The following is a 25770-nucleotide window of genomic DNA, read 5'->3' as shown; positions in this document are numbered from 1 at the left end:
GCTCCAAAAACCAAAGATCTCACTCAGGGCTGTATGTGTGACATAAAATAGCCAGACAAGACATTTCAAAAAAATATAATCTTTTGGAAAAAAACTAACTCTAAGAAATCCAAATGATTCATGCCAAAGCTGTTAAGTCAGATCATCTCTATCATATCATCCTCAAAATCCTGGGTGAGAGCACTTATGAAAATTTAGCACCAAAACCAGCTGGGGTCTTCATAAAGTCAAAGAACTGAAATTCTAAATCAGAGAGAAAATGGGATTTTATCTGTTATATTTTCAGTGTAGATAAAATACCAGTGTAAAACAGAATAAAATGTGGTGAGATGCAACCATCTCCCCCTTAACTGATTGACAGATAACAGTAAATTAACAAGTGATGTTTATTAGTTTAATATTCAATATTAAATGGTGAACAGAATCAAAAGGCTGCTCCATAGAACTGAGTGACTTTGAAACCCCTGAAATTACAAAATGCTGACTTGGGGACGTGAAGTGCTTTGGATCCATCTCTGCTCTGCCAGTCCTGTTCCTCCCTCCACTGGATCCCACCTCAGCTCTGCCAGTGAATTTCCCATTCCTGCAGCCAGCAGCTTGGCAAAAACCCATTGAACAGCAGCTTTGCTTGATTCAAGGTTGCAGAATTTGGCCTCTCCTCGTTTTTGGGTCGTCTGGGTTCCGTGCCCTGTGCTGAAGTGCTGAGCAGAACTTGGCAGGGGCTGTCCCCTCCCCAGCATTGTTTGTTTGGTATAACATTAGGAAATAAATTAAGGAGTTACATGAGCTTTGCTTTACAGCAAAAAGAAGGAAAAAAGTTTTCAGATAAGTTTCTGAATCATAACCCAGCAATGATTTATAATAAAAAATTTATATGCAAACCTCTGCAGTGTACTCAGTTTAAATCAACCCCATTACATAATGACCCTTGTCTTAACACATGAAGTCAAATTCAAAATAAAATGAACCTGATTGATTGTAATTAGAGCAAAAATCTGATTGAACAGAGCAGAGCCACTGCTCCCCAGTAAGGTGTCCCATGGACAGCTGTAAAAATCTGAAATCACCCTCTCACAGCTCTAAAATGTCAACTCTCACAGGTAATAAGTGGAGGAATTCTGAACTACACCCAGCTCATCCCTGTAAACCAGTTCCCAGATTTAAAGTTACTTCAAGTGTAAAAAGGAAGATTAAGGAGAAATAAAGGAAAAAACTCTACAACCCCCCTATGGAGTTCCCCAGCCACAAAGCAGGGACAGTGTGCAAGACCAGAAATCTTTATCCACAAAGATTTTTATCTTCTGAAGTTTCATTCACATTTGTTTCTTTAATTTTTTTTAATATCCCATAATTAATTTTTCAGACTGGATTCCTTAAGGGCCAGGTTCACAGAGATAAATAACCTGGTAACCACTCTGATCCCCAGAAGATTTAGATTAATTTGGATACAGCTTTGACAAACATTAAATCTCTTCTTTAATGATGTTCCTCAAACAAAACAGTTAGCAAAATATCTGAATTTCCTTGTATAATGTCACATTTTAATGTAAACATCAAATAATGTACCAAAAGTTTTACCGGAAAAAAAAAAAAAATTAAAGCGGCACAATTCTTTATACCACTGGAGAAGAGGGGAGGAAAAAGCCAGATTACAAACATTTACACATGCATAGTGGAAAAAAAATTAAACAAACAAACAAAAAAGTATTTTACTAAATTCACGCATTTTTTTTAAAATAGTTATTAAATCTACTAAGCACCAACATACCTAAAAATTTATTTTCAGCTTCATGATTCATTTAAAAAACCTATCAAATTAACTTTTCAAACAAGCTTACATTATTAGCTTGTCCAAAAATAAAATGTAGAGTTTTTTTGGGTTTTTTGTTAATTTTTTTCTTCTTTTTTCTATTTTTTTATTATTTTTTTAAAGTATACCAATACTTTTATCTGAATGTTTCCAAACAATGGCATAGGTGTCTGCAAAGAATGCCTTTACTTTACCCTACAGTGGATGGAAAATACAATACCACATCATACAGAATCTAAAACTATAAAAGTCTGAGAATGCAGCATCCCTTCACAAAAAAGCTGATAAAACTGAAATTATTTAGAAGATGCTGCACCTTTATTAAAAAAAAAAAAAATTAAATGAATTTAAGCAGAAATAACATACATTTTTACATTAACTGGCCATTTCTGGTACAGAAACCCAGCATAGTATGCTAATGTTATTGAATAAATGTAAATGCTACTTACAATCTTCTTAAATACAATTTAGACAAACTTTTTTTTTCCTTTTTTTTTTCTTTTTCCTTTTTTTTTTTCCTTTTTTCAAGTGTACAGGTAATCTCTCAGCTGCTAGTTTAATGCAACATATCATTAACATTACACAAATTAAAAAATAACACGTGTGTGTCTTCCTACAGAAAAGCTTCCAAAAACCCGACCCACATCAAAAAATGCAAAATAATGGAATATAATTAAAAAAAAAAAAATTAGTTGCAAATCTAGCAGCAAAGCAATTAAGTGAGGATATATTTACCAATATAAACAAAGGGAATATTTGCAACTACAGGTGAAGCCCCAACTATCTTAGATCTACCAGCACAAATAAAAATTAAATTCTCTCTAAAAAAAATAATCTGATTATTTAAAATAGGAGTAAAAGCCATTGCTACCTGATGAACTACCTAGGCTAAGTTCCTGAAACAAGGACAGGGGGTCGCTGTTCTTTTTTGTCTGCTCAGGAGGAGGTTTGGGCTTGGGGGGAGCCCGCAGAGCGCTGGCGTAGGACATGACGGGTTTGGTGCCGCCCGAGGGCTGGGGGCTGCTGCTGTTGGACTCCACCAGCTGCTTGTTGGGCATCAGAGGGGGGAACTGGCCCAGATGCTGGAGCATGTTGTAGTTGAAGGAGTTGGAGAGCTGGACGTTCTCAGCCTTCAGGTGTTCCTCCGGGGGCTTGGCCGCCTTCGGGGGAGCTGCGAAGGAGAAACGGGAGTTGGAGCAAAGAACGGCTCTGACTCAGCCAATGCACCTGCAGCAAGCCCAAAGGCAGAGCTGCCACCACCCCTCTGGTAACCTCCTCCCACAGCACCCATCTGCTGTGTTTAGTCACTCTGAAAATGGAGTTCACAGAACGACACAATCCCAGCATGGGCTGGGCTGGAAGGGATCTTAAAGCTCATCCTGCTCCATCCCCGGCCACAGGCACCTCCCACCAGAGCAGCCTGCTCCAAGCCCCATCCAGCCTGGCCTAGAAGGGATCTAAGTTCACTCCCAAATCTGGGAGCGTGCAGCAGCACCAGACTGCCATTACCAAGCACATCCCCCACGTGTTTGTACCCTACAGCTGCAACCCCAAACCTGCAATTCCACACAGCAGATTCTGCGGGTGCACTGAAGGGAAGCTGCTTCCCAATGGGATCTACTCTAATTTAAGCACTTTATCCACTGAGACAGCACAAAGAGTATTTCATTCTTCTTGCTTTACAGCTTAATAGGCTAAAATTAAAATTTACAGCACCATATATAATTCATTCTCCAACAGCAATTCAGAGTCCTGAATGCCAACCAACTAATTATTGGTATTTCAGGCTGAATGCATTCTTGCTAATTGATATGTTCTTGCTCCACATTTAACAACTCCTGTAACTATCAGAAAAAATGGTGCTTTAAACCATAGGTATAAAACTGCTTTCAAATGAATTTCCTGAATCCTAATGAGGTCCCTTACTTTTGTCTGGAGAATTCTGCTGTCTTGCACAGCCAGAGAGACACTACACAGAAACACAGCTCCATGTTCTATCTGTGACAGTCTAGGAACTGGGCAACAGATATATTCTGTAATTATTTCAGTCTTTAATCATAGAATGTTTTTTTAAAGTGCATCTACAAAAATGTACCACCAAATGAGTGCAAAAGCAGAAAAACATAAAGTTTCTCACTGGAAGGGTCACACACAGGCTTCTGCTTTTTATAGAGCACTCAAAAAAAACCACAAAAAAAACACCAAAAAAACCCCACCACCCAACAAAAAACCAAACAAACAAAAAAAAAAAAAAAAAAACCCACAACCCCAAAACCAACCTAGAGAAGAATGGGTATGGAAAGAACACAAGCAAAGCAATTTTGCTAGGGTTGGTATGATTCAACAAAAAACAAACAACCCAGAACACGAGCAAAAAACCTCCCAAAATAACCACAGCACTCAAGAGAAGACAAGTAATGACAAGCAGGGCCAGAGGTGAAAGTTGTGTGTGGTAGAGGTGTCTAACAGAAGGAAAAATATGAAATACACATCTTGAATAAGAACTTAAATAATTTTCTTTCTATCAACAGAAAAAGCAACGCATACCAAACTCTCAAATTGCAATTTTGGGAAGTGCCTGCACAGAACAAAGCAGAGGAATTGACAGCAGCTCTGCCTGTGCTCCATGAATCCCTCCTGACCCAATCCAACACTGGTGCCACAGCCACTCCTGGTGAGCAGGAGAGACCAGCCCTTGAACAGTCTGGAGTCAGGGTCACTCCCTCTCAAGCAGAGACAGGACTTCCACAGCCTCCCATTCTCATGGGGTTTTGTTTCAGGGATAAAAACCAACAGTAATGAGAACAGAGCAGTCACTGGTCATTAACCCTTAGCTCTATAAAACACATTTGGGCTGTAAATATGATCACAGGCAGTGAGCTGTAAATGTGGAAAGCCACAGCAGCCATAAAATGGAGATGTGTTTGCATGAACCATTAGATACAGGGCTCTGTTTCATATACATTTATTGACAAAACAGAAACCAGGCTTAACTACAATAAAAAACATTTCATTGCAAATGCAGTTACCAGTGAGAACTTGGTATTCTCACTTAGAATTTAGTATTTGACAGCAAATGTGTGTATATGGTACTTTTTAAATACACATCTGTCCTCTGAGGACTTCACTCACAAACAGGTTTTCAAGCTTTTCATTAAAGCAAAGAAATGTGGGACTGGCTGATCCCAACCCAAACATGCCAGAGTTCCTGAGCTCCTCTTAGATAACCACAGAGTTTGGAGAGCAACTCTGTGTGAGCAATTCAGTGATGAATGCCACATAATACTGTGCATTCAGCTCCTCGATTTTCAGTAAAAATAGAAATAGATTGAAAAGGTGCCCTGAGCTTGAAGCTTTGAACTTAGCATGAAAGATGCTGCCATAAATATGGGTTTGCAAAATAACATTTTCACATTTTGGAAATTAAAAGTCACATTAGGAATTTAATTCTTGAGTGCTGTCGCTGATATAAAGAGCTTTTCTCATTCATTCTACTCTGCATGTTCCTACTTCAGAATTACTATGAAATTACAAGATGTTTTACGTTTATAAAGTTTGGTGAAAAGCAATTAAATCTTTTAAGGCCAATAAAACCAGCTTATAAATATTTTTTCCACATTATTAAGTGGTTTTAATATCCACACTGGAATACTGTTTGCATTTTTATTAATTTTGTTTTTAAATTACCACTGAAGATTCTTAAAGCAAAATCACAGGGAAGAAACTGCACTATCCTGGTAATATTGTTTTTCATAAACACAAGAAATACAGAAAACAGAAGAACTGCTCCAGCTCTCTCCTTGCAGCTTTTTTTCATCTCTGAAAAGTTAATTTAGTTTCTGTCTGCTCAATCAATCAGCACTGCTGCTACCACCAGGGAAGCCACATTCCACTGAGGTTCTTCCACGGTGAGGGAGAATTTAAACTCGTCACTCCTTTGATGAAGTACCAGAATTTACCAGAGAAACGCTGAGAGCACTAATTCAGTTTATGTGTTGCTCCCTCAGACTGTAATACCAACACAAAATATCACTGGTTCTGGAAACAATCAATCTATCTTGCAAATAAATCCCACCAGTCACCTGAGCTCCCTCCAGCACAAGCTCAGCTGCACTTGAAGCCACTGTAAGAGACTTTCTGGGTTGAGTGGAGCTTTTGGAGAAGACTAAGAAGCAGCAATGCTTTTATAGCTGAAGAGCAGGATGTCACCAAGAAATGGGATTATTCCAAGTAAACCTATAACAACTGACACAACAAATAATTCCAAAATCTTTGCTGAGATTGGTTTTGGGAAGGAAGCAGCTGCAGCTGTACCCACCTAGCAGCTCCCGGGGTGGAACGGCTCTGCTGGCTCCGTTGCATGGAATGTTTGGGTATGGGGCAGAGGAGGAGGAGTTCACCCACAGCTCAGGGGAGGAGTAGTTGAATGATGACTGGTTACTGTGGTCCTGAAGCTCTTTACACTGACCAAGACTGTCTTGAGGAGTGCTTAATTCTTCAGAACAAGCCTGGACTGAACTAGAGGAAATTCTTCTTTGGTACAACGGCCTGCCTGGTCCTCTTGGTTCATACTGTGAACAAAAGGAAAAAAAAAACACCAAACTATAAAATAGCCTTTTGCTCTTTTGATTCAGCTGCATGTACCAAACACCATTTTCCCACTCAATATTTCCCTGAAATGTCTTACCAAAAAAACCCCAGTTCATTGCATTTCCAAAATACTAACACATTTCAAGTTGTCAGTTGCATACTGCAGTCACTGATAAAATTTTTTGATCACACAAAATACAGAATTTTAAAGGAAGTGCAAAGAACATCAACTGGGATTTCTTAATTCTTATCAACCTTTATATCTCACACTCCTACGTGGGCGTTGGATCACACAGTGAGGAGGAAGATACCCAGCATTTACAGACGAGGCAAAGCAAGCACAGAAACACAGAAGAGCAAGGAAAAAAAATGTTCTTACAGTGCAGTCAGGAAAAAAATGGCTTTTCCTTTTCCAAAGGATAAATTAGTGACTTGTACACCAGGATCTGGGGGAGCAGGATACATTTGTATACTGGATTTTGTACATACAAAACAAATGCTCTGGAGAAGCAAGTGCCCTCAGGAGAAATAATGCAGAGAATTTTATCTGAAATCACAGAAATTACTTGCTTCCATAAACCCTGTAGATCATGCAGATGAAAAAGGCAGGAGCTCCATCAATTAACCTGTGGGCTTCAAGAGTTCAGATTTAAGGGCCCTCTAAGCTTTCTCAAGATTCAAAGCAAGTCTGTTGTATTACAGTTTATTTTTAACAATAAATACAGTATTTACACCCATCTGCACTTGACTGACAAGAGCATCAATAACAGAAAAGTCATACAGGTAAATCTAGACTTGGTAAAGGGGAAAAAAATCCTAATGAAATGTCACAAGAAATTAGCTAAACAAACATTGAATTACTTGCTTGCAGAATCCATATTGTTACTTTATCATCTACAAAAAACAGACAGGAGAAAAAAGTGCATGAAAGGAAACTTCTAATTATATATCTTATTTCTGTTGCCACAATCAAGGGATCAACACTTGGATATCCTGTCAATCCACTCCCCTAAGGAAATTCTTCAACAACAAAACAAACAAACAAACAAATTCATAAATTACTGCCCAAATCAACCCAAAAAGTATATATTCATTGAGTTTAGAAGGGCTACTTTGGTAAGCAATCAGGAATTTATCAAAGTTCTGGACACTTGCAAGTACAGAACCACACAGACTAACTCCAGTATTCCCTTTGATGTGCAGTTCAAATCTGGTTTGACTAAAGACATGCAAAAGCTTTCAAGTATCAAGTCAATTAACAGCTTTCTAAGTAGTGATTGAGGAAACAGTTTATTAAGGATACCAAAAGTCAAGAAATCTGCCCTGACAAGTGCCTTGTCTGTCAAAAACACACCTAAAACCCCATTTTGATTTCTTTGTGCTTTCAGTCCCACCTACCAGCTGAAGAAGCAGTTTTGGAAAGTTGATGAGAAAGTCTCTGTCTTTAAACACTTTTACTGCATTTGGCATTTCTGTCACATATTTTGAAAGGAAGAAGAAAGGAGAACTAAACCGAATTTGCACTAATTACATAAAGGCTCACTCTATTTGTCTTCAGATAGCAGGAACTGTCACAAGCTCTATAGGAATATTTATTGGTTTATTACTGCTGAAAAGCCATTGTTCCTACGTCCCGCTGTACTGACAGCATTAACTGTTGTCACAAAGTATTAGATTTTATACAGGGTGCTATGACTTAATGGAGTGAGACAGCAAATTTCTAAATGTCTATAAACTCAAACCTTACTACAGCTCTGGCTGGGCCTGAGGACTCCATTAACCTCTCTGGATCTGTGTGAGACAGAAATTTGTAAAATGCACTGAAATTCAATTTTAGTTATTTTTCTCAGGCTCATAAACTAAATATTTTCTGTTTTCAGAAGCTGATAAACAAATTAAATATGTATCGTGTGAGACAGCAATGAGCAAGGCTCCCTCCCCAGCCTCTGTAAAAACCTTAACAGAAATGCATCACAGAACAAGCCACTTATGTACAAATATTGGATTACATGCACTCAGTGAGAATATTAATTCTCACATTCCTGGAATGCAACCTGGCTCCAGGATACTCTGTGTTTGTATATCATACACTCCTTAGCACTCCAGATTCCAACAGGGATTAAAACCTCCTGCTCAAAACATGACCTGTCCTAGCTGTGTGTGCTGGCTCACCCACTCAGAGCCCAGGACAAGAGAAGATGGAGAGGGACAGAGCCAGCTGTGTGTGGCAGGGTGTGCTGGAGCCAGCCTCAGGCAGCACAGCTGGATGTCTCTGATTTCCAACACACAGCCCTCAAAGTACATGGGATGGCTGTGTACCAAATTAATGCAGGCAGGGTGGGATTATGAAATCAGGTTTTGGACCATTTTGGAACAACTCTACAGCTCTGGTCTCCTGTGAGATGGAACTCAAGCACATTCACAGCTCAACATTGAGTCAGCTGGCTGGGTGATCCCAGCTGACCGACCAGAGCTTTCACCTGGGCTGTGATTGATTTTCACTGCACATAAATGACACGCAGACACCGAGCAATGACGCCATGAAAACTCAGAGTAACGTTCCAAAAGCCAAGGCTCCCCATTGAGCAGAGAAAATGTTTCACCTACAGCAACAAGAACCACGGATCTGCTCAGGGAGAACAGCAGAGAGGCAGAGAACAATTCCACCTCACAGAAATTCCCACTGTGAGCTTTTAACGTGTGAGGTGTTTTGCATTCACGACCACTTCACAACACAATCTGCTATTACAAGGACAGGAGAAGTGCAGAGCAGACAGAACACCCACCTCTTCTAAGCTGTGGAGCGAAGAAGCAGAAACTGCTCGAGATGCGAGTGGATGAAATGGCTCCTGACCGACTGCGTGCTGATGATTCTGGATTTGTATAAAAGGGCTTTGCTGCGACCTGTGGGGCAGTGGAGGTATTCCATAGTGAAAGCCCTGCCCCAGGAGGTGATTCTGCTGCAGGTTAGCATAAGTCCAGGACCCATCAGGTTGCAGGTATTTCAAGGGAGACGGGGTTATGTGTTCGGATGGCATTGAGAAAGGGGGGTTGTACATTTGGGGTAAATGCTGCTGAAATGCTGGGTTAGTGGGCAGTTCAATGTCTCTGCTGTTCTCAGTGAAGTTGGGGAAGTGGTTGGAGTTGCAGGAAGGAGAAGGGAGTGCTGGTGGGCTCCGGGGCTGCACTTGTCTGTATTGCAACAGTCTGGACTGGGGGGGCGGCATTTCAGCGCCGTCCCGGCTCTCGCTGGGATCGCGGTGCGACAGCTCCCGGAGCAAGTCCTGGAATCTGCACGGACACAAGAAATGCAGCAGGGAAAGAGGGGAAAAAAAAAAAAGAAGTTTTGCTGAAATTTCACTCTTTTTGAGGCACAGAAAACTCAGAGAAAAGAACACTGAGTTTAAATATTCTCATCTTTGCACTTGCTGACCCTAACTTCAAAGGATGTGACTGAGCAATCAGAATTTAGGCACAAGAGGATTAATTGGATGAAATACCCACCTGAATCATCTCAAAGTTTTAATAACTCTTGAGATTTCCTTTTCAAGAGAATCAATTTTTTGTTATCTCTTAAGAGACAACTAAAGGTAAGGATTTCCTGCTTTACTACACAAAGTAAAAAGTTCACATAGTTAAAGACAATTTTAACCCCTGTCAAGGCAAAAGCCAGAACAATCAGGGACTCCCCTCACTTGCACAATGTACTTCTAAACTTGTTCAAAAGGTCAATTCAATTCAGCACTTCAAAGAGTCAGCTAAGAGGTCATTTAGATGCTTGACCATGGCTATAACAAACCAGATGGAAGAGAAAGCATAGTGGGAGATGACAGTAAACAGAGGCAATTTAAAAATCCAGCCTTTACAATATACATGATTAAAGTTGATGACCACTGGAACCATTTTTCTGTTGATGTTCAACAGCTTCCTTTCTTGCCCCCTAAAGCTCCATCTCAAGTACAAGCATTTTTTTTTAAATCTGCTTTTAAAGCAAAGGCTTTTGAAAAGGAAGAAAAGTTCAGGTTTCACTGGGGAGCAGTGTTTAGGGAGGGACTGTTTTGTTTCTTTTCAAGCACACAAATCTCAGACTGCTACTTCAAACTGAAGAATTTACAACTTAAATAGGCCTTAACTACACTCAGACACCTCTTTCATAAAAACACAAGGTTGTTACTCTCTATCCATTCCTCATTCCATAAATACAGCACTGAAAAGCTCCATAAAAATATTTTTCCACTACAGCTTTACTACCCAATATACTAACAGAATAAAGCATAACACATAATAAAAGCATAGTTGTAAGTCAGCCTGCCAACTATTTTAACCTTCATAATAACAGCAGCAAAAAGCAATACCTTTAAGTGCCTTGCACTTGATCACAGTGTTACAGATAGGTGCCCACTGCTCAATTTTACACAAGCTCTGATGACTCAGTAAACAAATACCTTGAATATGTTGCCTCTGTTTCATCTTCTGTATTACTGGCAAGTTTCCAGTTTGCCCTAACTTGCTGCTGTTGATGTAATCCAATTGGTTGCTGAGGAAGATGTGGTAGATGAGGATGGTGATGGTGTTGATATGGAATAGTGCCTTGACTGAGATAGGCATTATGTTCATTCCATTGCTGTAACCTGGCTTGTTGTTGCTGCCTTATTGTTTCCAAAGCTACATTTCCATGCATACGATCTATAAAAATAGTTTTAAAAAAAAATTTTATCTAATGCCCCTTTTTAAAGATCTTTATGTCAGAAAAAAAAAAAAAGAAAAAAAAGAAAGAATACTTTTTATACAGTTTATTCCAGGGTCTATTATACACTAACTGCATTGCAGTGCATAACCTGGTTATTTAAATCATATGGAAAATCATATAAACATGAATCTGCTAATAAAGTGCTGAATATTCAAACATGCCTCAAGCAGCAAATTATGCTCAATGACATTACTTATGGAAACTAACCCAACAATGACCCAATTCAGAGCAATATGCCTGAAAAAGGTAAATACCTCCTTCATTTTCACTTCAATGTAGTTATAATTGCACACTCTGAATTTAAAAAAAGAAAAGTCACCTACCTAAAGTGTCCCCTAAGGGCATTCCTGATGGATTCTCTTCAATGAAGTTGTTCAAGTGGGTTGGCAGAACTGGGTTGTGCTGTGCAATAGGCCTCAAAGGATTATTGACTTCTTGTAACAGAGGTGGGGGGTGTTGCTCTGAAATCACAGCATCTACAGCAGGAGAATGTGGTCGGTGGGGAATGGGATTATTAAAAAAGGACTGGCTGGGGCCTGCCTGGAAAGCAGGGGAAAGCTGCGAAGGTGGTGGAGGCTGCTGATTCAAGTGATTATGCTGCTGAACTACCTGGCTCTGCTGGGGTGGCATTTGGTTGGGTTGGTCAGGCAAGTGATTTTGCTGTTGGCTTAGGAGGTTTTGCTGTTGCTGCTGCTGCTGCAGAGGGTACGGCTGCCTCGGGATCTGGGAGAGGTGCTGGAAGTGGCGGCTGGGAACTGCGAACTGGGAGTGGGGCGGGGTCAGGTGCAGGTTCAGCTGCCTGGGGGTGGGGTTGTCTTTGCGATGGAATTTAGCATTGGGGTAACCAACACTGGAACGGGACTCTGGGCTTCTCTGCTGAGGGTTTGCTTCTAAATCAACCTGCAAAAGGAGAGTAAAAGGTTTGGAGAATTCATGTTTAAAAAATCGAAATAAAGACATTTCTATTTGACTAAATGAATGACTAAACGTAATGATCAAATTCATTAAGTGAGAGTATGAAATAACAAACAAACAGAAATGCCCAAATCCCCAAAAAATAAACAAACCAACCAAACCAGATACCCAGACAACAGAAACCCACCTGCTTGGATTCCAGAGGCTTCTTCTCAGGTGTTCGAATTTTACTGATTTCAGGTCCAGCAGCGTTTTCACATTTACCTAAAAATATTTACAAAATTATTTCGTTTCCATAGGAAAATTTTTTTTTAGGGATTTTTTTTACCCCAGATACAAGAAAATTGACTCATTAGTAAGGCATTTACAGCACCACAGACATTTAGTATCATCTACCTAAATAACACTTTCCCTTTAATCTCTACAGTTTGTTCATTAATAACCACTGAGTAGTTCTTCCAATTTAATTGCAAATAACATCAGCAGTACTGTGGAAGGGAGATGGAACAATTACACCCTCAACACCCCTTCCCACCTCCCATTCCTTCTGAATCTCACAATATCCCAGTTATTCTATTTGTAATGGCAAATCCCATGTTATTTCCCCCATCTGTGGATCCCTCCAGCAGGGAGGAAAGGACGAAGGACAGAAAGGATGGATGAAGGAAAAGTCCTTTCCCCGACCCCATTTCAAGCAGAAACTCCCCCCCCAGAGCAGAGCAGCTTGCAGAGCCATCCCAAGCACTGACCATTTCGAGTTTGTTCGTGCTGCTCCTTGTCCTGGTGTGGGAGCTGCTGCTGTCCTATGCTAACGGGGGAGTGGTGGCCCAGGCCGTAGGGGATGGGGGACCCTCGCCCGTGTGCCTGTAACAGGTTCATGTTATATGCCATGGCTGCTTGGTGAGTAATGAGGCGAGGGTCGACTGCAAACCTACCCTGATACCCCGTCCACGGTACCTGTGTGGTAAACAAACATTAAAATAAAAATTAAAATTAAAAAAAAAAGAAGAAAAGACAGAGATGTGACCCGTTAAGGTACATTAAATTAAAGGCAGTGATAACAAACACGCTGGTGTTAGGTCAGTGACAAGAGTTTTTCAAGCACTAGATGACCTGACACACTTACACACAACTACAGCTGGTGCTGGGAAGGGGGAGCTCTAAGGACAGGCAAAACAAGGGCACAGATTTTTGAGGAGAACCTTGGGCAAAAATTTTTCTATCAAAACCCACTCTTGTTTCAGTGGTTTCAAAGTTCAGAGAGAAAACCCTGATGGACAAGTTGTAGTTAATTAAAGTTCAGATTAAGCCCTGCTCTATAAAATAGAAATGGGTCAAGTTTAAGCAAATCCAAAGCCCTTTCTCCTGGTAGCTACAAGACATTGGACTGTGGCTCAGAGGGGACAAAGCCAGAAGCCTCAAAGGTGAGGACCAGACCTTGCAGCACCCAGTGCTGGGATTCTGGGCCCCAGCAGGAGGGGCTGTGCCCCTCTCTGCACCCACAGGACACTCAGTGAAGTTCCCAGGACCATTGGTGGAACCCAGAGAGTGCCCAGAGGTGAGCAGTGACAGGGAATCCCACTCCCAAGTGTCTGTGTTACAGGACATGTGAACTGCAGAGTCAAAGCAAAATCCACCTCCTGGAAGCAGGTACAAAGTCAGGGTTTTTTACAATGGCTTCAAGTTTATTCCTACAAGGAATGCTAAGGAAGACAGCTCTGCATCAAATGAGTTCAAACTTGTCCTGTAGGGAATTTCTTAAAAGAAGGGAAATCTGTGAACAAGAGGAGAGTGCAGGGAGTCATCCCCAGCACGGAGGCTGCCAAAGCATCCTTTAGTGATGGCAGCAGACAACCTCCTCCAGCTTTTACCTTGGGTATGGAAACTGCATTAAACAAAGACATCATTTGATCTTCCACGAACATAAACACATTTTACTTCAGTCCCTGCTTCTTTCAAGTGTAACAACTTTCATCCAATTCTTTTTTTAAATTACTATTTGCCCTTGAAATGTGCACTTTGAACTTTAGCTTTAGGCTTCTATTGCATCTGCACAACCCCATATCACCTCCAAGCTTCTTTTCAAAAGAAGCAGTCTCATTAGTACCTCAGTCTTCCCACTTAATTATTTAAAAATCCATCCTCAGGGAAGGTAAGTTCAAAATACTTGTTTTTATTACATTTCTTTTGATTGGAAACACATAAAAAATATATTAACCTTGGAACAATAAGACAGAGTTTTTAAATTACCTTGGTTTGATATTAATATAATGTGAGCAAGCATGACAAAGATACAGATGCTGGCCTTCTCATTGCATTTAAATTTATCCATCAAATGCAGCTTTCTAGTAAGCTTGGAAAAAGGAAAATTCCTTGGCCTAGCACAGAAAACCGATTTCCAGCTGCCAGCTGATCTAAGACACAAATCTGAAACTACAGCAAGTCCCCTGTTCAGCATCCATAACCCAAATTACAACAGAGGACTCATAATTATTGGAAAAAACCAAATTAGCTGTATTCCAACATTTAGCATTATGAATGGAATTAAAGACATCTGCATGTGTGGTTCCACATCCTTGCCATGGTCCTCAGGAGCTGTGTACAACACAGACATGCTACTCCACCAGCTTCTGCAGCCTTTGTTCTTTCCTTGCATTTTCCTCCTGGAATATGTTGACTGTGAAGGGTAAAAATAAAGCAGAGGCTGCTTCTTTAATGTGTGCAAATTTTGGTGGGACAGTTTTATTTGTAATCCAAAATTCCATGCATAAATGTAGCCTAAAAGACCTGCTTAGAGATCTTCATTCTGTTCCCAAATGTCATTAAGGGAAGGGATTGGAGAGGAAACTGGTTCACTGTGAGGTTCTGGAAGGGAAAAACATCCCATTATGCTTATTTTTCTTATCACTTCACTTCAGACACCTTGCACTGCAGACATCCAAAGCTTGTAATTTAGGCTGTGTGATGCCAATAAAGAGAAACAAACTTGGTGTGAATCACTGAGGTCTCTCCAATGATTAAGAACTGAACCTGGCAAATAATTCAGAGGCAGGTGTCTCAAGTCAGATGAGACAGATTCCTCTGGTGTGCCTAAACCACACAAATTACATGAACATGAAATTGCTTTTAGCCTGCCTGGAGTTATTTGGGGGAGCAAAGCTTTCAGGTCCTTATTTTCTGGTTCTCCTCTGCACTGCCACTCCTAAAGCCAGCAAAGCCCAGAGACTGAGAGTGCTGAAAAAAACCTGCAAGAAATTCACTATCTGATTTTGCCATACATTCATGGGCACACAATAACTGAGGTGGGGAGGGGGGAGAAAGAGAAAATGAATTCTTACAGGCAAAGGCACAGACATGACCATATTTCCTCCATAGACAGCAGGTACATATAGAATACTTGTCCCAGTGTGTGGATCTATCCTTTGAACAGGACTTGGAGATTTCCCCAGATTGGGGTGAGGTCCCAGAGGAGGAGGAGGAGGAGTATATGCTCGGATAGGATTTCCAATAAGAACAGAAGGATTGGGCTGAACTGAAAATAAAGATAAAAATAAAAGATATATACATACCAAAAAAAGAAGATTTATACACAAAAAGAACATGAAGATGACCATTTCTTTGTTTTTTCATCCTAACAGTATCTATCTTGATAAAGTAAGCGTGCAACTCTCTAACAGCACAGGTCTGATACACCAAGAGAAAGCATTAATCAAATCCTGTATTCCATTTCAAAAATTTGAAGAGGCAGAAAATACAAGTTGAGATACAGAGAAACAGGTAGCTGGTAAGTGCATTAATGAAAGAATGTCCCAAACCAATTAAATAGTCTGACAGTCAGAGCAGCTGTTAAACTCTGCATCAAAAACTAAAACAACCCTCCTTTCTTTAGCAAGAAATACAAGCTCTAAACTAATGCTTTTCCAAATTAATAACAAAATTATTCAGCTGTTGCATGCTACCTTGCAAAGGTATGATCAGTAATATCTGGATGTATGACAGCACAATTTAACCTCAAAGTACCTCAAAAGCAGTGCATGCAAAATAATGTCCAAACCCTTCTAGTGCAAATACCCTGGTACAGGGCTGTACATGATGAATTTCAAACACAGCTATTTTTTTTAAAGGCCAACAAGTGTGTTTGTGTTAAAACTTAAAAATAAGTGCACACAACACCTGTAAAGGGCGAGCCTTGGAAATATCAAATGTCCACTTAACAGTCTGTGACCTGATTGCCACATGCAAACAACAAGTAAATGGCTTTCAAACAGAGAAGAGACCAGATTCTCAGTGTATGTCAAACCACTGTCAGCCTCAGTGGGCTCAGGAATTCCCCAGGAACTGCAGAGGCACTCACCAATTCCATCAGGTGGGAAATGGTCATTCTGGTTATGATGATGGACCTTGCCCTTTAAAGGAAAAAAACCAATAATAGTGATCTTTGCATTCTTGCACAAACCAAAGCTTTTTATATCAAGTGAACATGATAATTAAACATAAAACTGAGTTTGAGAGGAGTCAGCCCAACAGTTTATTCCTACACATTCAACCATCCAGTTCCACCACCTGCCTATGAATTCACAAAGCTGGACATAAAACACCACTAATTCAATTAACCAGTGGGGTCATTACAACTCCCTCTGGGAAAACCCTCTCCAAGGCCTGTTTGCAGATGCAAAGAGAGTTACAGCAGATATTCTGAGTTTCTTTTCTCACCATTTTATTTCCCACTGTCCCACATCTTTCAGGAGCAGCATCCAGCACCAATGTAACCCTCATTACTCCTCTGCCATGGCAGCTTCAGTGGAAGCATGATCCATTTTCTGCTCCAGGTTCCAGCTCAAGAATGCTGGAGACAAAGGAGACAAAGGAGCTGCCCCCAGTTTTACTCAGGTTCTCACCCAGCCCCATGAGATTGCCTCCCTGCCCCATCTCATTTATCAGCTTCTGGGCTGTGGCTCCTCTGGGACTGCTCCCCAGAAGTGCAGTAGAGGAGAGGAAAGAACCCCAGTGCTGGGGGGACTGCTCCTCCTTGGTGAAACACTGGAGAAGGATTCTAACAGACCTCAGTTATCCCTCCTACTTTTCTCACGAGTTTGTAGCATCAACTAATTAGTTAATATTCATAAACTGTGAGCACATATTCCACTGCCAGTATGCTCTCAAGTCCTTTGCAGCACAGAAATACTTTACTTAATCTGGACCTAAGTACGTTCAGAAATTTAAAATAAATCTAGAAACGCTTTGATGCTGCAAAACTTTTCTTGCCCAGGAGATAAGTCTAGGCAGTTTTCCAGCACTCTGAGCAAATTAGTCAGGCTACAAAGACAGGTTGTTTGACAATGTTGACTCATGCATAAACCAGATTAAAGAACTGGTCTCCAAATTTTCCTCTCATTTGAAAAATGAATTATGGAAAAATAAAATAATAATTGCTTTTCATTGCAGCACTTAAACAAAGGAAGCTTGTTTATTCACCAGAGAAAGATTCAATCTAAAAATGTGGAGGAGCCATAGCCTTAATCACTCATGGCCAGCACACAGCATTTCTGCATCTGTTACAATGTCAGAGGCAAGCAGCATGTGCAGAAGTCTGACAAACCTCTGCTCTACCCTGTCAGACCTGGATTTTATAGGTGCCATATTTTTCAAACTGAAATACCACGTATTTACATAAGTTTGTAAGAAAATAATGACCTAAGTTTGTACTGGGAGCTTCAGTATGTCCCTGGATCAGACTGGTAAATAAAAAGCAACTGGGGCCACCAGGAAGTTGGCAAAGGGAGCTGCTGCCTTTCCTTTTTCTTTTTCTCCTCACAGTTTTGAACAGTGACAGTCTCTATGTAACAGTCTCTTATGAAACTCAATTGTTACCATTTCTCAAAGATTTTCACACCAAGGTTCATGTCCCCACCCATCTCCAGGATACCTAAGCCTACCCTAGAACTGATGGTGACTGACAACACTGGAGCACAAATGCACTCAGTTTCCTCTAAAAACCAGCTCCACCTTTGGAATATAAAAATCCACATTACATAAAGGCTCTCAGAGGAAGCCCAGACCAAGATCTGGGTGAGTGCAGGCAGCTAACAGCCTTGTCATTCCTTGGGTCCCCCTTCAGTCAACAAACAGGGGTAGAGAGAGTTCTCCAGAGATTTATCCTGACCTGTGATCCTCCCTGACTGCAGGAAATGTCTGGGGTGATAATGCACCCTGATTTAAGTGCCTGAACCCAGACCTAAAGCTGGCAGGCAGCGAGTGGGAGGTAGGAAAGTTGTAAACTCAGAGCTTAATTTGCCTTATGTGAACTACCCCAAGGGAAGCTCTGAGTTCTGGAAACTTTCCCTCTCCACATCACCACCTTCAATAAAGGCTGTGCCCATGCAGCTCCAGCCCTCCTTCCCACTGCCATGCCTGGCCAAGCCACAGGAACACGGGACAAGGCACTGCCCCCTCAGCTCCACGCTGCCTGCTGGCCTCTCAGACAAGACTATAACATTTTCCCTTCTTTAAAATCTAAACAGCAAAGAGGTTTTTAATGCCCCTACATAAATCCAGGAGCAATTCTGCTGAATAAGGAGTGCTGCTTGTACAAAAGCACTTTTCAGCACATGTGAAAGACAAGCCCTGACTTGCACAATGTCCATGAACTCACCACAAAACACGACTGAAAGCTGTTCTTATTCTTCTTTGCTACAAAATTTTCCTACCAGCACTAGGTTTTAGTCCTTCATTTTTAATGTTAAATACTGTGCTTAGGATGTCTAAAATAAGCAAAACCAACCATCTGCTTTTAAAACTTGAGCAAAGGGAAATGCATCCCTGATCCCAGCTGTATTCTCAGAGTATTTGATTATTACCTGTGGTGCTCCTGCACAAACTTACTACCTGTCAATGGCATTCAGAGGGAAGATTTTATTTAGAATTGTGATACAGGTGGTTCAAACACTTCAGCTCTTAAGACGAAAATAGAGTGTTGGCAGTTGGAACAGCACAAGGGCTTAGTTTACCAACAAAGTAAAGCAAAATAAACAGAGCTGTCTACTTACAAGACTCTCACTTTCCAGAGCACTCACTCCCCTTTTTTTCCTAAATGTACTATACCAGCATTTTCTAGGTTTTTTTTTTTTCATTTAGGAAACTAAAAGTATTAATAATGCTGTTCTATTATTAAGGAAAAGACTGAAGAGCTCATGAAAAATGAGAGACAGCAGTGGCTTTTAAAGACTATTTTGGAATTTCTGGTTTTCTGTAGCCCCAGTGTTTTGACACATGACTAGAAGCTTTAGAAATCTGGTGTTTGTTTCAGAAAGCACTGCATGCATCTTGATGAAGAAACCAAATGTTCTCCCTTACAAGCTCCCTTTTGGGAAGGACTGCCAAAGGGAAGGCTTTCCTCTTTGTATTAAAAAAAACCTGTCGTAAAAATTTCATGTCAATGATACAGCCTGGAACAAAAATGCAAAGCTATGGGAAATATGTGCAGTTCTTCCTTCCTGTACACTGAGTTCATCACAAAGCTGACAACCTGCATTTCAGTTCCATCTCTAAACACAATTTAATTAAATTACAACCCAAATGATTTTGATATAAACTACAAAGAATTATTGAAACAGAATTCATTACTAATATATCACTCCCCAAGAAAGCTCTAAAATCTCGTGTTGTTCTTTATCATCCTAAGGAAGCTATGTATTTTCATCACTTCTTCACCTGCTTGTATAAAAAGAGCTGATGAAATTACCACTCAGAGGTAATTTTATCTTTCTGTCCTCTCGATGCTAATGAAATCTGGTCTTCTGAAGGACATTATCACTGAGCTAATCTATGCAATAAACCAGTTTACAACATTTTTTTAATTACATCAAAAATTATCTTACATAACTTCAGTCCTTGAATTTTTAATGAGATTTTTTGACCAAACCAAATCCCTTTTGGCTATTATTTTGCTGGCCTCTTTTACTCCTTGTCACTGTCTGTATCAGCCTGTTGTTTCCTGGAGTACAGTCAGAGCACTGCTTGGGACAGGACTGGCTCTTGCTCAGAGGGTTTAATCTGGTTTATCTAAATCCTGAGTTTCCAGGGCTGAATTTCTCCAGGGTCACTGCAAAACTGCCAATGAACAGGCCAGAGTGAGCCAAGGTGTGTGCAGTAAGCAAACAAGGCTTGGACAACTAAAGCTATATTGCTAAAAACTTTATGATAACACCAGTCCAGAGCTTTCCCTTGAAAATGCTGAGGATCCCTCTGGAATTTGCATTCATATCTGATTGCACTGATGCAATTTTAAAACAAACAGCTTGTTCCATAAACCTTTCATGTTATTTCTCCAGATTCCCTCCCAGCTGCTGGCAGAAGGCATCCCCAGGAGCACTCACTGTACCTTTGGAGGTGACTGCTGCTGTTTGCTGGGGTTGGCTGAGTGCTGGTGCCGCAGCGCTCGGGGGATGAACTCGGGGGCCAGAGGGTTCAGCACGTAGGTTTTCTTTAACTCCAGAGCTTCCAGCTGAGCTTTGATCTGCTCAAACGTGATGCCATGAAGACTTTCATTCTCGTGGCACAGGGCAATGAACCTTTCCCAGAATTTCCTATGGAAATGATTTTTACAAACAGTGAGGAAGGCTCAATGGCTGCTATTAAAATAAAAACAGACTGAACGTAACTGTGGGACACTTTCATTGCTTGTGTGTGCTCATTTTGCACACCAATCCATCCACCCTGAGCCTGCTCCCTGCAGCTGAGCAGTGCAAAGCTCCCCAGGCACTCCAAATGCACACACAGCTCTGTCCATGTGCATCAGGTCACAGCACTGGCTGGGTACCACCTTTGGTATTAATGCCATGGACAGCTCCAACTCAGAACTCTTCCCTAGAAAACCAAAACCAGCAAACTCCATGCTGAGAATTCTGGAATGTATGATTTAAGGCAAAAATTATTGAAGCTCAAATAGTGACAGGAATTACACAGATACTCAGTCCTAGAAGTTGTCAAGAACATTCTCTGAATTTAGGCAGATCCTTCAGTGGTACAAATACCAAAGCTAACAAAATACAAATACAAAGGGTTTTGAGATATGCCCTCAAAACCACTCTTGTGAAACACTTCAGAGGCATGTGAAAATTAATATTTTGGGGAGTTTCTAGAGATTCTTTGAGATCCTCTAGTGGAAAATAAACAAAAGCATGCACTTCAGTGCGTGTCAGATTTTTCTATAACATACAGAAGTATTTTTGAGCTAGGAAAACAACCATCAGATGATGCATGACTTATCTATGAAAATTCTGTTTTCAACTTTTTGGAGGATGGAGGGGTTTTTTAAACCATGTAATAAAAGAATATTCCTTCCTGTCTTCTGTTTTCTCATAATATATCTTTCTACTGCTTTATAAAAGAAAAATCTTTTTTTGTTTTAACATCCACAGCAGGATCTACACAAAATTTTACACTTATGATTTTTTTTTTAACCTCAAAGGAACTTTTTGGGTGAAGTTACTGAAGCTTAGAAGTTATTTAATAAGGTCTGAAGATGTCACTTTAAAAAAAAACCAAACAAACCTGACTGAGCTGTCTCTTTCAAAAATATCAAGGGTAAAGGTGTGCTTGACTATAACTCCTGCTCGTTCACCCTTCAGTAATAAGGTCTGGCCTATCAGCAAGCACTGTTCTTTCCCCAGAACCTGCAAAATGAGGAATTGCAGCACACTAATTGTACCAGCAGTGTCACATTTTGCTGAGTAGCTGACTTTGTGAGAAAGAACAAACGTCTGTCTTGCAAGAATGCTGTGATGCTAGTGATGTTTTCAAGAATTCAGAATTGTTTTCCCTAAAAGCCCATTTCTGTTGTGATTTCATAGAGGCAAGAGATGATCTTTTAAAATTCAGGATGCAAGCTGCATTTTGCTCTAAGGCAAATAGATCTTGCAAGGTTTTAAATGAGAATTAAAAACCAAAATTAAATGCATCACCGGGATGCTTTAAAGATGGAATTCCCTCTGATTAATCAATTCAGTCACCAAACCTACTGCCAAGTACCCCAAATCCACTGAGACCCATCCACTTTTGCTGAGAATGCTGAGAATGCCCCAAGCAGTCGCTCCACACATGGAACACTTGTTCTGGGGCGTAAGAACAGAGAATAAAACCCTGCTGCCTCTGAGTGTGCTCGGGAGTTTAAAGGGGGTGTCTGCCAAAACAGCTCTGTCTAGTCCAGCTGGAGCACACAGGAATGTAATGATTACCCTGGGCATACTTCACAAAGCTCTCTACAACTATCATTACAGTCTTGACTCATTTTGACAGGTATTAGAATATTTATAAAATTCAAGTACACTCTAAACTTTTTTGAGGTCTGTTTTTCCTAACGAAATGTCACTTCTTTCAGACTTCTCTACTCCTGTTGGACTAAAAAAGAACCATCTTCCCAGCAGCCTCCCTGAGCCCCTCCAGCACTATTTTCAAAGAGTGAATGTTCAATTATTCAGTGAAACAAGACAATGGTGTATTAAAGGGAAAGCTCGAGATACATCTTAATAAAGTTTCAGTGCTCCTTGTTTCTTAATTATCTTTCATTTTATAATTTGGAGCAGCTCTGCATCTATAAACAGCTGCTGGTCTTCAAAATGCAAACCCAGTCCTTAACTGCCAGCACTGTAATTTATTTACCATGCTGACAGCCTATATTTTTATTTTATTAAGTTTTTGCACACCCTATTTCAAATATTTTGAAAGAGCACTTGGGAGGCACAGAAGCTCCTTCTCATCAGCTCATTACATAAACCACCCCTTGCCTAAAAAACCCAACCAGGTAAGGGAAAAGTGAATTAAACCCACAACAATTATTTCTCTGCCAGTAAGATGTTAGAAGCCATTTAAAGCAGATCACTGCATTCATGTACAGACACTCCTGACATGGCCCCAGCAGGGAAGTGGTGCAATTCAGGTTATATTTCATAAATACAGTCAACAAAGGTTTGAATTCCATTTGGCTTTTTCAACTCTCATCTTTGAAAACCACACCCCTTTTCAACACAGTAGCAGAAGCATCACTCAGGAAAGTAGAACACAACATAGATATAACAACTAACATGTATTTTTAGCTTTATTTTAATAATGTAGTCAGTGCACTGTTTCCTCTCTTCGAGAATAAGCTGCAGGGTTTATCTCTGATCATCTCAAAATTTCAGCTCTTCCATCGAAAAAAACCCTTTGAAGAACAAGAACTTGGAACCTTTAACATATCATTAAGTGTTTACATATCTCAGCATTTTTCACATTTCTTCATTTAGATCTATAAAATGTAAATCCATTCAAATCTTAACGAGTTTTTTCCTAGTGTCATGAAGACCTATCAAAACATAAATAATGTTTTTCAAGTCTTCTACCATCCTACGACTGCCATAACATTCAAATCACAATTTTAGATTTCAAATTATGCATTACCTTTATTTGTATATGAAATTGTAATGGGTATACAAAAACCCCCACCAGAAAGTAAAATTAACCATGCTCAATTGTTAAGTGAAAATTTGAACAATAAATGCACAAAAAGACAGTCTGTAGTGGCCAGGTATGGGTATCTCACATTGTTCCCTGTTATACATGATGACAACCCTCACTTTCCTAAATCCAGCAGCACAGATAAACCCATTTTCCAGTACCCTTAGCCCTGGTTAACCAAGGAACATAGAGAAAGTACCTGCATCTTCCAATAGAACACAAAGCAATAGGATCTCCAACCACAGCTACTAAGGACTGTGCTCTTGTAATGGCAGTGTTGAGAAGTTTGTAATTAGACAGAAAACCATAATCCAAGTCTTCTGTTGAATCCTCCAGTAACTGCTCTTTCCTTTTAATTGGAGTTTGCTTATGTTTGCATGTGTGCCGTGTTCGTACTGTGCTGAGGAACAGAACTCTGAACTGCTTTCCTGAAATGAAACAAAAAACATCTCTGAGATAATTGTTGCTATTTCTGCCCCTACCACGGCCAGAGCACTGCCCTTGCCAGCCAGATTTCACACCTAGATGTTCTGAACTCATAGCTACCCTTCACATGAAGAGCTTTATGCAAGAATAATAAGATTTAAAAATTTTAAAAGATGCACTATAAATAGCATATTCCATTACAAGAATATTTCCTCTTTAAAAAACTTACTTTTTCACCTTGATATTAATCACTGCTGAACTTTCTGAAATGTTAATTATCTTTACAGCATTGCCGATGAGTCAATAACAAATCTTGAATTTATTTATTCTACCTTAAAAATAAATTCTGGACATTCTTGATTCATATTTTTAAATTTCTCAAATGCATTAATATCCACCATGAAAAAACAGAGCAAACCACTCACTGTCACTCAGTTACTTTATCATCTGCCTTTGTTTATTACCGACTAGAAGTGCAGCCTAGCAACAGGCTATGCCTACACAAAATCCTTGTTATCAATGTGATTTCAGGAAGAAACACCTAAATTTTTAGACTCCTTGCAGTTTATTCCACAGATGGAAAAGAAATCAGTAAAACATTTTGAGGCTAAAACTCTGTTCCATTTGTATTTGGAACTCTAAAACCTATCAGTTTGTTAAAAACATTAAAATTCTGTCAAAAACATATTGGTTTCTACAATTTTCGCTCAATTTATTTTTAAAGCATGGCTGAACTCAATCCTGAGAAAAGACAAAGATATCTTTTTGACAAAAGATAAATCTCACATCCACTGAGACAAATGAGATCAATCTCACATCTCACATCCACGAGTTTATACTCAACGTTGGAGCAACACCTGTACCACAGCTCTCCTTTTGCTCCCACGGCTTTAGGGTAATTTTAGCAAACTCCAGGGTAACTATCTGAGGTTATTCCAGCAGCAGACACATCTCCCCTGGGCCAGCCCAGCTGCTCACCCTGCACGTTGAGCACCCTCTCCACGCTGACGTCGGACAGGCGCTTCTTGCGCAGCTCGGCGCGGATGCGGAACACCTGGTCAGCGTAGGGGGTCACCACCCCGATGCTGCCGTCGTCCAGCTTGCCCCAGGCCACTGGCCACTTCCTCCTCAGCTCCTCCACACGCTCCACCACTTCAAACACCTCGGGGAAAAAGGCAGGATTCTTAAAAGTTATGTCCCACTGAGCAGCGCTCTTTGATATGGAAAGGGGATTTGAGCTTTAAGGCTTTGAAACGCTTACACGACACAGTGTTACACAAGCAGTGATACTACTGCATCCTACAGTGATACTCTAAAGTATCCTGGAGTAAAACAATGTATTCACTACACAGCACCCTTTTTTATCTTGAAATAAGTTTTTTTTTTAATCTTGAAATAAATTTTCTCAGTTAAAATTACAAACTTCAAAATTACATTAATAATCTTAATTTTCATTCTTACAAAAATGTCAAACGCACTAGAACCTTTCTTGCCATACTTCAACTTATTTCTGTAAGTAAATGTACTGCCCAAATTGCTATAATTTAATTTTTATTCTGCATTTGATATATGTCATCCTATCATGTCTGATAACTCTAGACACAGCATCCATATACCAGAGCACAATGATCTCCCATTCCAAAGAATACCATTGGGAGTTTCAGATAATTCATCAACTGCTAGTTCCTCTCTGTGAATACTATGAAATGTGCTACCTGAGAAGACTAACGTGTAATAAAACCTGAAAACCTCCCCCTGTGAGGAGACAGCCTCCAAGTAACCTCCT

General features: G+C 40.2%; 1 protein-coding gene across 6 annotated transcripts in view; it reads right to left on the bottom strand.

Annotated features, from left to right (window-relative positions):
- Positions 1-367: 367 nt before the first annotated feature.
- Positions 368-25770, bottom strand: part of HELZ (helicase with zinc finger) — an 86149-nt gene continuing 60746 nt past the window's right edge. For all 6 annotated transcript variants that reach the window (XM_059864123.1, XM_059864125.1, XM_059864124.1 and 3 more), the window contains 12 exons: positions 24963-25146; positions 23758-23986; positions 20446-20650; positions 16420-16471; positions 15404-15597; positions 12815-13022; positions 12253-12329; positions 11474-12050; positions 10846-11086; positions 9187-9691; positions 6129-6381; positions 368-2981 (listed from right to left, as the gene is read on the bottom strand). In XM_059864123.1, the coding sequence (XP_059720106.1) occupies positions 2650-2981; positions 6129-6381; positions 9187-9691; positions 10846-11086; positions 11474-12050; positions 12253-12329; positions 12815-13022; positions 15404-15597; positions 16420-16471; positions 20446-20650; positions 23758-23986; positions 24963-25146 (3057 nt within the window). In that variant the 3' untranslated portion in view covers positions 368-2649. The remainder of the gene's footprint in view (positions 2982-6128; positions 6382-9186; positions 9692-10845; positions 11087-11473; positions 12051-12252; positions 12330-12814; positions 13023-15403; positions 15598-16419; positions 16472-20445; positions 20651-23757; positions 23987-24962; positions 25147-25770) is intronic.

Source organism: Haemorhous mexicanus, chromosome 20 (genome assembly GCF_027477595.1).
Source record: "Haemorhous mexicanus isolate bHaeMex1 chromosome 20, bHaeMex1.pri, whole genome shotgun sequence".
Lineage (NCBI taxonomy): Eukaryota > Metazoa > Chordata > Aves > Passeriformes > Fringillidae > Haemorhous > Haemorhous mexicanus.
The sequence above is the reverse complement of the archived record's forward strand: the minus strand, read 5'-3'. Positions and strand labels throughout refer to the sequence as shown.